This window comes from Mercenaria mercenaria, chromosome 4, assembly GCF_021730395.1.
Source record: "Mercenaria mercenaria strain notata chromosome 4, MADL_Memer_1, whole genome shotgun sequence".
Taxonomy (NCBI): domain Eukaryota; kingdom Metazoa; phylum Mollusca; class Bivalvia; order Venerida; family Veneridae; genus Mercenaria; species Mercenaria mercenaria.
In genome coordinates, this window is record NC_069364.1 from 74,193,828 (window position 1) to 74,209,142 (window position 15,315).

Here is a 15,315-nt window from a genome sequence, read left to right on the forward strand (position 1 = left end):
GGCTTAAGGTAAATACATTTTAATTTTGTGTCTAAAACACAAAGAAAGCTGGACGAAACACTCACGTTTGTTTGCTCAAAAGTTATAGTGACCGGTGGATTAATCTCGCCTGATACAGGAGGCCATGTTGAAAATGCGACAATCTGACCATTGAGTTTTTCATCTTCACTGCAAGGAAATCAATAAAGCTACAGCACGTATCAAGCAGCCACTACCTCTGACAAATAAAGCAAATTTTATTTATGTGTTCGTAAATATATAACAAGAGCACCGCCTTGCGGGTGCTGACGCTCATCTGATTTTTTTTGTATAATAGAAATATTGTCCTACCCATGATTTTCTAAGTCTAAAAAGGGCCATCATTCTTGCAAAAAGCAGGATAGAGTTATGTTTCTTGATGTACAGTGTCCACTTATGATGGTGAAAAACTGTTGCAAGTTTTAAAGCAATAGCTGATAGTTTATGAGAAAAGTTGACTTAAACATAATATTCAACCAAGAAAATGATTTTTCTAAGTCCAAAAGGGGCAATAATTATTGCAAAAAGCAGGATGGAGTTATGTTGCTTGCTGTACAGGGTCAGCTTATGATGGTGAACAAGTGTTGCAAGTTTCAAAGCAATAGCTTTGATAGTTTAAGAGAAAAAGTTTACCTAAACATAAAACTTAACCAAGAAATCTGATATTTTTTAAGTCCAAAAGGGGCCATAAATCTTGCAAAAAGCAGAATGGAGTTATGTTTCTTGCTGTATAGGGTCAGCCTATGATGGTGAACAAGTGTTGCAAGTTTTAAAGCAATAGCTTTGATAGTTTAGGATAAAAGCTGACCTAAACATAAAACTGAACCAAGAAAACTGATTTTCTAAGTCCAAAAGGGGCAATAATTCTTGCAATAAGCAAGATGGAGTTATGTTTCTTGATGTACAGGGTCTGCTTATGATGGTGAACAAGTATTCCAAGTTTCAAAGCAATAGCTTTGATAGTTTAGGAGAAAAGTTGACCTAAACATAAAACTTAACCAAGAAATCTGATATTTTCTAAGTACAAAAGGGGCCATAAATCTTGCAAAAAGCAAGATGGAGTTATGTTTCTTGCTATACAGGGTCAGCTTATGATGGTGAACAAGTATTCCAAGTTTCAAAGCAATAGCTTTGATAGTTTAGGAGAAAAGCTGACCTAAACATAAAACTTAACCAAGAAATCTGATATTTTCTAAGTACAAAAAGGGGCCATAAATCTTGCAAAAAGCAAGATGGAGTTATGTTTCTTGCTATACAGGGTCAGCTTATGATGGAGAACAAGTATTCCAAGTTTCAAAGCAATAGCTTTGATAGTTTAGGAGAAAAGCTGACCTAAACATAAAACTTAACCAGGCAACGCCGACGCAGACGCAGACGCCGACGCCGACAACCGCTCAAGTGATGACAATAACTCATCATTTTTTTTCAAAAAATCAGATGAGCTAAAAATGAGTTAGATTAACTTTATATCTAACTTTGACGGTATAAATACATATTTTGTGGACCATACATACGTTTATATATTAAGGACTTTATGTTTTAGACGAAAACAGATAACTGGCTTATTCCGAGTAGGACGATCGTAAAATTAATGAAGTGAAAATTAAAAACAAACATGTGTACAATTTCAGGCACTGATAAAACTTGACTTACAAGGAGGAAATATCAAAATCTGATACGTATTCTTCCTAAACTTGTATGTTAGTACTGCCTAAACTTATATATGTTAGTTTTGCCTAAACATATATGTTAGTTCTGACTAAACCTGTATGTGAGTTCTTCCTAAACCTAAATGTTTGCTCTTACCTTTTATCTGGCAGAATATCTGACAAATCTTTATACATTGCCGCTGTGACAATAAACTCTTGGTCAGTTTCTCCTAAATACAGAAGAATGAGTGATTTTTTTCAGAAAAAAAGAATGAGGTACATTTTGAAATCTTGCAAATCTTTCGCATAATTACGATCTAGAAATACGTCCATTAGATAACATATAATATAACATTTGGAACCGTAGATGTGACGTTGACCTTTACCCTAGCTGTTTAAGTCTTGAACGGAATAAACCACCTTGTTCAGTTGTTGTTGAGAATTTATAAGCTAAATATCGAAATAGCCGCTGATGTTTAAATAAGTTACTCATTAATAGACTCAGTCAAACCAAGTATGCTACTCTTTTGCTTGGCTGTATTCTACACACTTTGGCCATGACCTTTTAGGTATCTAAGTTTTACAAACACTGTTATTATGCTGAATGTTTGTTACATATTGTATAAATGTCTATCCATTCATTCAAATGTTACAAACCGGACAAACAAGAACAATGGCGTAAAACCTTTGATTTATAAGTAGAACTTGGACATGCTTCTTTTCTCTAATGCGCTGAAGTTTTATATCAGACAAATATTTAGTATGTTACCTTGCAATGAGTCTGGATTAAATTGGACTTTACTCTTTGTATCTACGAGCCAAATGCCGTCTACAGTGTCCTGTTTGGCATCGGAACCAGGGAAAACAAACTCATCTGATGAAATCTGCTTTACTTGAACAGCTGGCAAAAGATGATTAATATCGTAAATATATAAATTAGTAAACCAGACATGACAATAAGTGATTAAATTTATTTTTAGATTAATACAAAAGTAAGGTCACAACTTTGAAGCATGTAAAGCAATCATAACCTTGACCCCAGACTTCTTAGATTCACATAAGTTGGGTCAAAATACATGGCTTTGTTATGTTAAAATTGGAAAAATTAAGTACGAAAAGGGACATAATTCTGGCATTATCTACGAGGTAGTTGTAGTTGTTCTGATTCGCACTCCCATCATTACGATCTATCGTTGTATCGAGCTATATTGAATTCCCTTTAAGGTATTTAAAGTTGTTATCCTTGACTGCAAAACGCAAAACATTTTAGGGGTTAACACGAAGTTCAAAATGGAATATGATTCTAAAACTATTTCAGGTAAATTTATAGCTTGTGTGTTTAACATTTCTTCTCACTGCACTCTATCACTGTCTCGGCTGTTTTGGATTCCCATAAGTGGTGCCACCAACTCAACAACCCTTTCAAAGATAAACGGACACATTTCGAAAATAAAAGTAGTAAAAGGACTCTTACCTATGTTCTTTTTCACGACTGGAGGAAGGGCTGTGCCCGATGATGCGACATATTTTCCAAGCGCTTCACCAAGTGTATCTACGCTTGATAAGACACTTTCAGCCGCACTGCTACTCTGTAGTTACAACAGTAAATAAATGTTTTTAATAAGCACTGAAAGATTATGTAATCAATTAAAATGTTAATGAAATGATTTATGGCTCAATCTATCATGACACTTCCGTGATCGGTAGATCATTCTTTTTAATAATACAGTTTAGTATATTTCAGTTATATAGTACTAGTACGCAAAGCTTGATATCTGCTCAGTTATGAAGGAAATTTTGTGACACTATTGACATTGCTATGAATAATGTAAAGTACAATTGACATGACTATTTCCCAATATTTTAGGGACTCTACATGTGTAATGTAGACAATGTTACATTACCGTTTGCGATATGGCATTCCAACTCTCTATATTCGTAGGATCTAATAAGTTGCTTATATACTCAGTAAAGTCCTGAAACAGTAAACAAACAACTGAGATGTCTTTATTATTCAATGTCTGTGACACAATTAACTACATAATCTACAAGGAAGCACAAATATACAATATACAGACATTTAAATCCAAACAAGAGAATTTGATTAGAATATAATTCAATTCTTTGATGTGTAGCTTTTATGACAAAAAAATCACTATCGAATAACTTACATTAGTTATGTCAGCATTCAATAAATCTGGCGAAGAAGACAATAACTCTGCAATCCCCACACTAGATGTCACCAAGTTTGTCATTTCCAAGTCTGTCAGTTTATCGCCTTCCTCTATGCTTTCGTCTTGTGACGTTACACCTTTCAGATCTTGTAAAACGTTTCTTACGTCTAGCTGTGTTGCATTTTTATTCAGTAAATTCGACTAAATAAACAGGAATTAATACAAAATTACCGTCGTGCCTTGCCTATGGACAATATTCACAAAATAAATTGCCAGTCAAAACCTTAAAGGGCAACATAGTAAATTGTATCTATATTCTACCATCAAACAATCAAATATATCATATAATTTATAAAGATATAAAAACCTTAAAAATGTCTGGAATTCTTTCATTGTTAAAAGATTTCAGTTATGTTTTTAATACGATTTTCATTTGTAAACGGATGCGAAAATAGAAACAAGAGCACCGCCTTGTGGGTGCTGACGCTCATCTGATTTTTTTTGTGTAATAGAAATATTGTCCTACCCATGATTTTCTAAGTCTAAAAAGGGCCATCATTCTTGCAAAAAGCAGAATAGAGTTATGTTTCTTGATGTACAGTGTCCACTTATGATGGTGAAAGACTGTTGCAAGTTTTAAAGCAATAGCTTTGATAGTTTATGAGAAAAGTTGACTTTAACATAATACTCAACCAAGAAAATGATTTTCTAAGTCCAAAAGGGGCAATAATTATTGCAAAAATCAGGATGGAGTTACGCTGCTTGCTGTACAGGGTCAGCTTATGATGGTGAACAAGTGTTGCAAGTTTCAAAGCAATAGCTTTGATAGTTTAAGAGAAAAAGTTGACCTAAACATAAAACTTAACCAAGAAATCTGATATTTTCTAAGTCCAAAAGGGGCCATAAATCTTGCAAAAAGCAGGATGGAGTTATGTTTCTTGCTGTACAGGGTCAACTTATGATGGTGAACAAGTGTTGCAAGTTTTAAAGCAATAGCTTTGATAGTTTAGGATAAAAGCTGACCTAAACATAAAACTTAACCAAGAAAACTGATTTTCTAAGTCCAAAAGGGGCAATAAATCTTGCAAAAAGCAAGATGGAGTTATGTTTCTTGCTGTACAGGGTCAGCTTATGATGGTGAACAAGTATTCCAAGTTTCAAAGCAATAGCTTTGACAGTTTGGTAGAAAAGTTGACCTAAACATAAAACTTAACCAAGAAATCTGATATTTTCTAAGTACAAAAGGGGCCATAAATCTTGCAAAAAGCAAGATGGAGTTATGTTTCTTGCTATACAGGGTCAGCTTATGATGGTGAACAAGTATTCCAAGTTTCAAAGCAATAGCTTTGATAGTTTAGGAGAAAAGCTGACCTAAACATAAAACTTAACCAGGCAACGCCGACGCAGACGCCGACGCCGACGCCGACGCCGACAACCGCTCAAGTGATGACAATAACTCATCATTTTTTTTCAAAAAATCAGATGAGCTAAAAAGGAAAGTCTTAATCATGATAAAAGAGAAGTAATAAAAAGGGCAAATGAATGGTACTAATGAAACAGTTTTTGAACAGTTACTACGCATCAGTGTAAGTATGCATGTTGGAAATTGTTTTCTAATATTTATCAATATAAATTAAGTTACTTTAAAGTTTTATTTCTAACTTAATGCGAAAATTGAAAAAAACACGAGTATTACAAATGCACTTTTGTATTTAAAATGGAAGCAATTTAATGTACCATCAAAAACGTTTGCATGAGTCCCCGTGACAATGACTTTTTAGTTAGGGGACTGAGTCTTACATATGACACTTTGTCTTATTATGGTTAATGCGTATCAAAAGTTATAGATATATCCAAGGATGCATTACATACCGAACAAAAAACAAAAACAAATTTATTTACAATGTTGCACTGATCTTTGAGCTACGGGTCTTGGATTTGCATGAGATACAAGTTTTTACACTATTTATGCCTAGTTAATTCAATATCCATCCATGCATAGCCTAATTATTGAACGGACATGACAAAGACCTGATATTTTGACCTCTAAGTTTAACATTGAAATTAAAGATAGAGGTCTGGACTTTGCTCTCGGCAAGTCCTCCAATTACTAGTATAAGGAATATTTTTGTCGAGTTATATTGAAACCCCGTTACCCTGTAAACCTTTGGCCTAGAAGTGTGACATTGAACTTTTCTCTAGGGATGTCTGTCTTGTATGCGATGCATCGTATTGTTATAGAGGCATTTTGTTTCAAGTTGTTTGAACATGCTTTTAATCAAAACGAAGCAAAGTTACTAACCGGACAAGAACATGACTGAAATATTAACCTCTTAACTAGAAAATGCTTTTGTAAAAAAGCGCATGTCTCCCCCAATGCAAAGTCCTATAGGCAAGAAGTCAATAGGGGTCAGGAGCAAAAGTCAAAGAGACACTGATGGTTGGCTGCAGTAGGGATCATCTACTTGGCATGTCCAATCATCCCGCTAAATTTCAACACTCTTGGCCTAGTAGTTCTCAAGTCACTGTTCAGGCTTCTGTGACCTTGACCTTTGATCAAGTGACCTCAAAATAAATAGGGGTCATCTACTCTGCAAGTCCAATCATCCTATTAAGTTTCAACATTGTAGGTCAAGTGGTTCTCAAGTTATTTCCAAAAATGATTTTACATGAACAGGCCACTGTGGCCTTGACCTTTAATAGACTGACCCCAAAATCAATAGGGGTCATCTACTCTGCATGTTCAATCATCCTATGAAGTTTCAACATTCTGGGTCAAGTGGTTCTCAAGTTATTGATCGGAACTGGTTATCAATGTTCAGGCCCCTGTGACCTTGACCTTTAACCGAGTGACCCCAAAAACAATAGGGGTCATTTACTGTGCATGAACAATCATCATATGAAGTTTCAACATTCTGGGTCGAGAGGTTCTCAAGTTATTGATTGGAAATGGTTTTGCATGTTCAGGCCCCTGTGGCCTTGACCTTTAACAGAGTGACCCTAAAATCATTAGGGGTCATCTACTCTGTATGACCAATCATCCTATGAAATTTCATCATTCTGGGTCAAGTGGTTCTCAAGTTACTGACCGGAAATGGTTTTCAATGTTCAGGCCCCTGTGACCTTGACCTTTAACAGAGTGACCCCAAAATCGTTAGGGGTCATCTACTCTGCATGACTAATCATCCTATTAAGTTTCAACATTCTGGGTCAAGTGGTTCTGAAGTTACTGACCGGAAATGGTTTTCAATGTTCAGGCCTCTGTGACCTTGACCTTTAATGGAGTGACCCCAAAATCAATAGGGGTCATCTACTTTGCATGTACAATCATCCTATGAAGTTTCAACATTCTGGGTCAAGTGGTTCTCTAGTTATTGATCGGAAATGGTTTTCCATGTTCAGGCCCCTGTGACCTTGACCTTTGACAGAGTGACCCCAAAATCAATAGGGGTCATCTACTCTTCAAGACCAATCATCCTATGAAGTTTCAACATTCTGGGTCAAGTGGTTCTCAAGTTACTGACCGGAAATGGTTTTCAATGTTCAGGCCCCTGTGACCTTGACCTTTGATGGAGTGATCCCAAAATCGATTGGGGTCATCTACTCTGCATGTACAATCATCCTATGAAGTTTCAACATTCTGGGTCAAGTGGTTCTCAAGTTATTGATCGGAAATGGTTTTCCATGTTCATGCCCCTGTGACCTTGACCTTTGACAGAGTGACCCCAAAATCAATAGGGGTCATCTACTCTTCATGACCAATCATCCTATGAAGTTTCAACATTCTGAGTCAAGTGGTTCTCAAGTTACTGACCGGAAATTGTTTTCAATGTTCGGGCCCCTGTGACCTTGACCTTTAATGGAGTGACCCCAAAATCGATAGGGGTCATCTACTTTGCATGTACAATCATCCTATGAAGTTTCAACATTCTGGATCAAGTGCTTCTCTAGTTATTGATCGGAAATGGTTTTCCATGTTCAGGCCCCTGTGACCTTGACCTTTGACAGAGTGACCCCAAAATCAATAGGGGTCATCTACTCTTCAAGACCAATCATCCTATGAAGTTTCAACATTCTGGGTCAAGTGGTTCTCAAGTTACTGACCGGAAATGGTTTTCAATGTTCGGGCCCCTGTGACCTTGACCTTTAATGGAGTGACCCCAAAATCGATAGGGGTCATCTACTTTGCATGTACAATCATCCTATGAAGTTTCAACATTCTGGGTCAAGTGGTTCTCTAGTTATTGATCGGAAATGGTTTTCAATGTTCGGGCCCCTGTGACCTTGACCTTTGACGGAGTGACCCCAAAAACAATAGAGGTCGTCTACTCCAGCAGCCCTATAACTCTATGAAGTTTGAAGGTTCTAGGTCAAATGGTTCTCCAGTTTTTGCTCGGAAATGAAGTGTGACGGACGGACGGACGGACGGACGGACAGGGCAAAAACAATATGTCTCCTGGGGGAGACATAATGAGACATTGACGTTTGAGATAGTGATTTTGGTCATATGCCGCGACACATGGTCTCATAATGGGGAACATTAGTGCCAAGAACAGGATTCGTTTCAGATTTTTAAGGGTATTTTACATACCGAAAAAAATATTGGAGGAGGTAGAGTGTTTTCGAATTCAAATTTGGTTGGTCTCACTCATATACATTTCTAATACAGCACTGATAGATGTTTTGAAAAATGCTGTTACCAACATCAGTGCACAAACGCATACAAGTAAACGAGTAAAGCTGCGTAATATGACATTAAACTACATATCTATAAATTTACCTGGCTGACAGCATTTTTAACTGTTTCACGTATACATTCATATTTAGGAAACGCCCATGTTCCGTCCGTATCACAGTGCCTCGTTTTACTTCCTTCAACGGAAAATAGTATATAAAAGCAAGCTGGATCTGAACAAGCAAACTTTCTTGAATATTAATGCATTAAATTGAATATTACATGAGTTTCTTTCATATTGAATTTTTAAAGGAGTTCAATAAACTATAATAAAATGAGAAGATCTGTCGAGCAATTTAACATATTTATGCAACGAATGTATTTAAGCCAATGTAGAGTGACATGTATGTAATATTCTCTTATCACATGTTATCTTTTTTGCTAAAACTTTGAAATTCCTTCTTTCTTTACCATTTATAGAAAGTCATTTTCAGTAATGTTTTTTTTTATACATAAAACGACATTCTAGCATAAAATTGCTGTTCTTGTCATTTTTCGAGGGTGTTTTAACAGGATAGAAAACGTGTGTTAACAGAGAGATTCTCGCGCTTACGTGCTATTAAAACAAATTTTTGGTTGCGGGTTTATACCGCTACCAAAGTTAAGTGTATTTCTGACAATCATGTAGCATCTTTATTTGATTCCAAATCACATCCAAAGGAATTTGTTCATGTGCTACACAAAGTAGTCCCATTCATGAACAATGCGGATGCATTATCAATGATCAAGCAGTTCTTATTCATCTTCTATCCATTCACACTAGATTATATAAGTTCTGTCAATGATTAGGTATTCCAACCCATGGTTACATCACTGACTTCCAGCTGTTCATGTAAGGTCAGGCAGAGTTTATCTTCGATATGAGGCACATTAGTATTTGTTTCTTATACATGTATATTTATAGATATTGGCATTTAAAATGAAAATAACTCTAGCAAAACCCGCAACCACCAGACATCTCAAGGCTTTGATTATACATACGCGTTCCGTGGCAAAGCGTAAACGTCATTCTGACTGATAATTCAAAAGGGAATGATGTCAACGTAAAAAATAGCGTATTCGTGAAAATTTAATGACGATGAGTGACAAAGTATTCATTTATCAGTTTTTACATGTTTTATGCTAGAATAGCGTTAGCGCATGTTCATTCCGTGTTATTACAACTTCAGAATCCCTCAGGATACGTTGTTACCCTCGTCCTCCCGGGCTCGGGCACAAACCAATCCCTCAGGATTCTGCAGATGTTATAACACGAAAAAAACTTGCATCATTCTTACATCAACGTAAAAATGGTTTTACACTGGAGTAATACTACGTTATTTCATTCACACGACGTAAAATGTATGATAAATGTTTGTAGAAAAAAAAGAATCATTTATTATAGTAAGTTTTAACAAATAACTGTAAATAAATTAATTTTCGTTGGCCAATACCGCTATCTTTCGAATCAAAAACTCTCTTTGATATATAAGGTCTAAAAATAGAACTGTGGTTTTCTATATCAAACGCTATTTAAATCTAGGAAATATCCTTTGGTCAGTTTAGTCCACAACTATAGGCAAACTCCCATTCGCAATGCGTTTTGACTTCCATCAAGAGAATATCGTAATAACAATACCAACGTCAACTCTAATGAAGTCATTTATATGACGTTACATTTCTGGCGTTCCATTCAAATTTTAGGTGATATCAATCTTTCGTTTGAGGGAAATCCTGCCACGATCACAGTTGTCTATGCGCTTATTGATAAATGCCTTTAAAGCGTTCGTCTAATGATACAGAAAAACAACGAAATAATCTCTCCAAATATTTGGCACAATTTCGGAGGATGATCTTCAGACTTTATAGGCAAACATGGCTCTGTGTCTATATCTTACTGATATTAATATGTCACCTTTTATTTATTATTTCAATTAATCATTAAACCAGTTATGTTGATTTTTCTTTATAAGTAAAATATTTGCCCGTCGCAATATAAACCTCGGCCGGAGAGCCTTGATCAATATATCTTGGGTATACGAACGGCCTCAGAAATGCAATATCATATCACAATCCATGGCCAAGGAATTAATTATTATAATATATAATCAAACAAATTATTGATATTTTACAATGTACATGTATTACAATAAGAAATATAATTACTCATAAGGAGACTACGAATTACAGGTATGTAAAAGTTACCTGTAAAATTTGTTTTACAATCGTAGATTCTGGTTTTCCCAGCTGCTATTTCATTCCAGACAGTACCTCTTGAGTCTGTGTCTTCCGAACACTTCCTATCACCTGTATACAATAACACAGATGAAGCAAGTATTTAGGAGAACAATACAAATATGAAACAAAGTGCCTAGCTTTAATATTAAAAACTCTTACTACTTCAGATCTTTATAAATAGATTCATTCGAAACGACGTATAGGGTGACGTTTATATTCATTCATTTTTTCGTGATATGACTGACAGATTCTATGCCTCCAAAGGATCTTTTTACAGATTTTATTATTCACATCTAATCGAAGAACTGTAATCTACTTAGAATAGTTGTAAATAAGCGTCTTAGTTATGTTATTTAATTAGAAACATTATAAATTCGAGTATGATACTATTAATCATTTTTGACATCATTAAGTTCGTTTACAGATATCATAAAAGAATTAAATAGATATCTATAATTATATTATTTCATATCTAATTCAGTAAAATGATATTTTTAATCCTATTTATGACATCATTAAATGTTACTTTGATATCACAAAATGAATTTATGGGATCACTGATAGATTTGCGGATGTCGCAAAGTAGAACAATTTTGTGGCATTACAACATTTTGAGTTTCTGATATCTTAAAATCCATTTAATTAGACTTTAGGCAATGGAATGTCCATCACCTCTCTCCCTCTCTTTCTCTCTGAAAATGATCTGGATTCTTAATGAAGCCATAAAAACCGTGTATTACAATATTACTAAGATAATTGAATATCTCGGTATACGCCAGTTTTATTTTGCAATAGCATAACTAGTTGAACAGCTCGATATTGGTGAGTTCTCCGTTGTACTAACACTATTAATTCCTTTGTTACCAAAATCTGACACTGGCATGAGGTCAGTTGTGGTTCTTCTATGTAGGACAAAGACTTAATTTTTTTTGCTAGTAAATAATAGCACTAACCTTGTTGTGCACAGTCTGGTTTCATATTGCTCCATTTGCCACTTGGTCCACAATTACGTGTTTCATCACCAACAAGAGTGAAACCTTCATCACAACTATAACTTGCCGTAGCACCAAATGTTGTTCCCTTAGATATGTTTACTGCTCCGTTTGTTGGATTTTCTAATTCGCCGCAATCTTAAAACGCAATATATCATTGTTAATAACGATTTACATAGACTATTACTATACATGCGTCTCAGTTATGTGAATTTAGGACTAACCCACTCATTTCAGGCGAAATAGTTTCTCTCAAAAATGCATAAAAAGTTAGTACTCTGAAAGTTACTTGTGGTACAAACTTATTAACCCAAGATTTCAGCAAAATACTCTTATAAATAACTAAATGTATTGTGCAGAAGGTAGTAAACCGTTGCAACGCTTTTGAAACGATGCAGAAAATTTACATTATTCTTGCATGTTTTAACAAGATTTAACTTTTATTTTCACTCACTTTATCAATTTTTCAGTGTCAACTTGGTCGAAGTAAACATGTTGAAAAATTTCAAACAAACTGTGACAAAATGTTTAGAAATATTTGTATTTTTCACTGTTTACATATTAGGAATGTGGCCACGCCCCAAGTCTCAGAGGAGATGTTATCCTAAGAAAATGCTACAGACGAAGATCGGACAGACGAAGAGTATTATTTAGTCAATCTTAAACCTTTGATTTCCATTTTTCCTTTAAACATTTTTTTTTGTAAAAACTGCGGTATTCAATTTTTCCATTGCTATGCAACGTTTTTTAGAAAATACAGAAGGCCAAAAAAAGTGGTATTTCCTGCTTCCGAAAGTTTGATGGTCCCTTCGGTAATTTCAGGGATGGTTTTACAGACTAAAAGTACATTTCGACAAGAAAATACATAAAATAGAATCTAAACACTGACCTATTACAACGGCTGTCAATTGCGTACTTTTAGTACTTCGGAAGAAAGAAGATCGAGGTTTTGTGAGATTGATTTTATAAAAAATTTCCTTTCATTTACTTGCAGTCAATAGAGTGAACAGTGTCTAAATTATCGTATTGTGTCAAGTTGTATTTCCTTTTATACGAGTTTCTTTGCTCTGTTCAAAAGGAAAGCCGCCAGTAAACTGTACCTGTATGTATTTGATTACATTGTACAATTATAGTTTTCATATGTTAAGGGATGACTTCGAATCAATTGCCAACCACAGCCGTGGATTCGAAAATTCACCTTGGGTGTAGAATTCTCTCATGTGAGAAAACCATCCAGCTAATTTACAAAAGGTCAGTGGATCAGTGATATATAACCATCGAGGAGTATTCATACATATCTAATACATTTTATAATAAACTTAAATTTCATAAGATCTGGACTGAAAATATTTACCAATCTTTTCACAAATCGGAATCTCCCAACTTCCTGTTTCAAGACATCGTATAATCTCTAGGCTATTATTATAACCATTTTCACAGGCAACATAAGCGACAGCACCATACCTGGTGTTCCCATCCTCGGCTAATGTCACAGTTGCCATTGTTATATCTGGTACTGATTTACAATCTATAAAAGTATATGTATCAGAGACAGATTAGTAGCAGATTGTGTTATGTACAAGCTCATATAAATTCTTATTACAATGAATTACTCTTGCTAGGCACTTGTAATTTGATTTATCAGTACAAGACAAGGTCGTTACTGAATACAAGGTGTATCATATTTTATAAATATTGCGGAATTTCTTTGTAACTGTAAGTGAAAGAAATATTTAGACCGTTTATTATCACCTATTTTTTCACATGTTGATATTTCCCACATCCCTGCTTTAGTGCACTTTATTATATCCACAGTCGCATTGTAACCTGTTTCGCAAGAAACATTAGCCAGGGCACCGTAGGTTGTATTTCCGTCCTCGAGCAATGTCACAGTTCCATTTGGGATATCCGATAAAATACTACAATCTGAAGTAAAGTGTTACAACAATACGATAAAACACATCATACTTAAAACGGCAATAACCGTTTTGTATAAAGAATTTCAATTTATTCTTTTATGCAAGTATAACGCATAGATTCATTCACAACAATAAACGCTATTCTAATAAACTTCTTTATAAAAAATTAAGAAATTAAACATATTTTTATAAGCATTTCTTTTCACTCAAACTTGTTTCCACTATGTATGTAAGGGCCGTGAAATGTTATCGTTTCACCGTGGAACGCATACACTTATAAAGTACGTTTATTGTTCATGACATCCTTCTTAAGTCACAAATGGAAACGAAAATGACATTAATGTTATGCTACTAATAGAATGAATACTAACAGTTGAATTGTATAACAAACGGAACCAAATGATAACCATAAGATCAGAACTGTTTCATACCAACTATTTCACAAGTTGTTGCTTCCCACTTTCCTGTATCAAGACACTGTATTGTTTTTGAACTAGCATTGTAACCATCTTCACAGGTTACGTTTGCAAGGGCACCATAAGTTGTGTTACTGTCTTCAACTAATGCGACTGTTCCTTTGGTTATGTCTGGAACATCATTGCAATCTGAAAATATTTAATACAATATTACTGCTGGTAGTATATTTAAGTCACAAAAGTCAAGGGTTCGAATATATCAGTGAAGCTTTGAAATACATCTATATATTTTGAAAACATTTATAATAAGATGCTACTGTTAATTCTAAATGCATTTAAAATAATGTGATATATATAGAAAAGCTACACACGTATTCATTATAATTTAGACAAAAAGTGGGTATTAATTAACTCCATTTGTAGAGTTTGTCGCTCAAGATTTTCGTCTTTAATCATTTCAATTAATTAGGATTCGTTTCTGTTTTGGAAACTTATGAGAAGTTTCATTCACGCGTATTTTTGATTAAAGGCAAACCGATAGCAAGCTCAGTATGCTCTTATGTTCAGTTCAAAATCCATGTCTTTTTGCAACTGGCACATTATTAACACCATCGTCCACGAATTATTGCTGACAAGACGATAACACCTTTTGGTAATTTTCCCCAATAAGATACTTTTCACGGAGCAAAATTCATCTGTCAGTTTAAAGACCCACTACGACCTAGTGACCTACGTTTCTCTCTCACACAAAACTTCATGAAAATAATTCTTATAATATAGGTAATATACAGCTATACTACAAGTTTTCAGGCGGACAATTTTAATGTGTTTTCACAACTTCATCTGCAAACTTATTCAGTCAAACTCTTTTCAGCATAGTTTCAAACATATGGATAAATAACTATCTTACATTGTAGAAACAAACTGAATGAAATTTAAATAAATACACTGGTTTCTGTTAATACTGCTATAGTAATTGAATAAAATGTTAAGACATTAAACACATTGTCCCGGCCTAATATATGTCACTGTCAATTTGTAACTAAATACTTGTAAGTCTGGTATTGCTTTACAATCTATAAAAGTATATGTATCAGAGACAGCTTAGTAGATTTCGTTTTGTTCAAGCTTATATAAATTCGTAATACTATGAACAACTCTGGCTTGGAAATAAATTTATGTACTTGTAATTTGA

General features: G+C 34.6%; 1 protein-coding gene across 1 annotated transcript in view; it reads right to left on the reverse strand.

Annotated features, from left to right (window-relative positions):
* Nucleotides 1-15,315, reverse strand: part of LOC123552992 (sushi, von Willebrand factor type A, EGF and pentraxin domain-containing protein 1-like) — a 68,580-nt gene that overhangs the window by 1,460 nt on the left and 51,805 nt on the right. The window contains exons 28-39 of the mRNA XM_053542277.1: nucleotides 14,136-14,309; nucleotides 13,538-13,711; nucleotides 13,140-13,313; nucleotides 11,747-11,923; nucleotides 10,761-10,862; nucleotides 8,622-8,713; nucleotides 3,839-4,042; nucleotides 3,572-3,643; nucleotides 3,142-3,256; nucleotides 2,437-2,568; nucleotides 1,825-1,897; nucleotides 66-168 (exon numbers count right to left, since the gene is read on the reverse strand). Coding sequence (XP_053398252.1) covers nucleotides 66-168; nucleotides 1,825-1,897; nucleotides 2,437-2,568; nucleotides 3,142-3,256; nucleotides 3,572-3,643; nucleotides 3,839-4,042; nucleotides 8,622-8,713; nucleotides 10,761-10,862; nucleotides 11,747-11,923; nucleotides 13,140-13,313; nucleotides 13,538-13,711; nucleotides 14,136-14,309 — 1,592 coding nt within the window. The remainder of the gene's footprint in view (nucleotides 1-65; nucleotides 169-1,824; nucleotides 1,898-2,436; nucleotides 2,569-3,141; nucleotides 3,257-3,571; nucleotides 3,644-3,838; nucleotides 4,043-8,621; nucleotides 8,714-10,760; nucleotides 10,863-11,746; nucleotides 11,924-13,139; nucleotides 13,314-13,537; nucleotides 13,712-14,135; nucleotides 14,310-15,315) is intronic.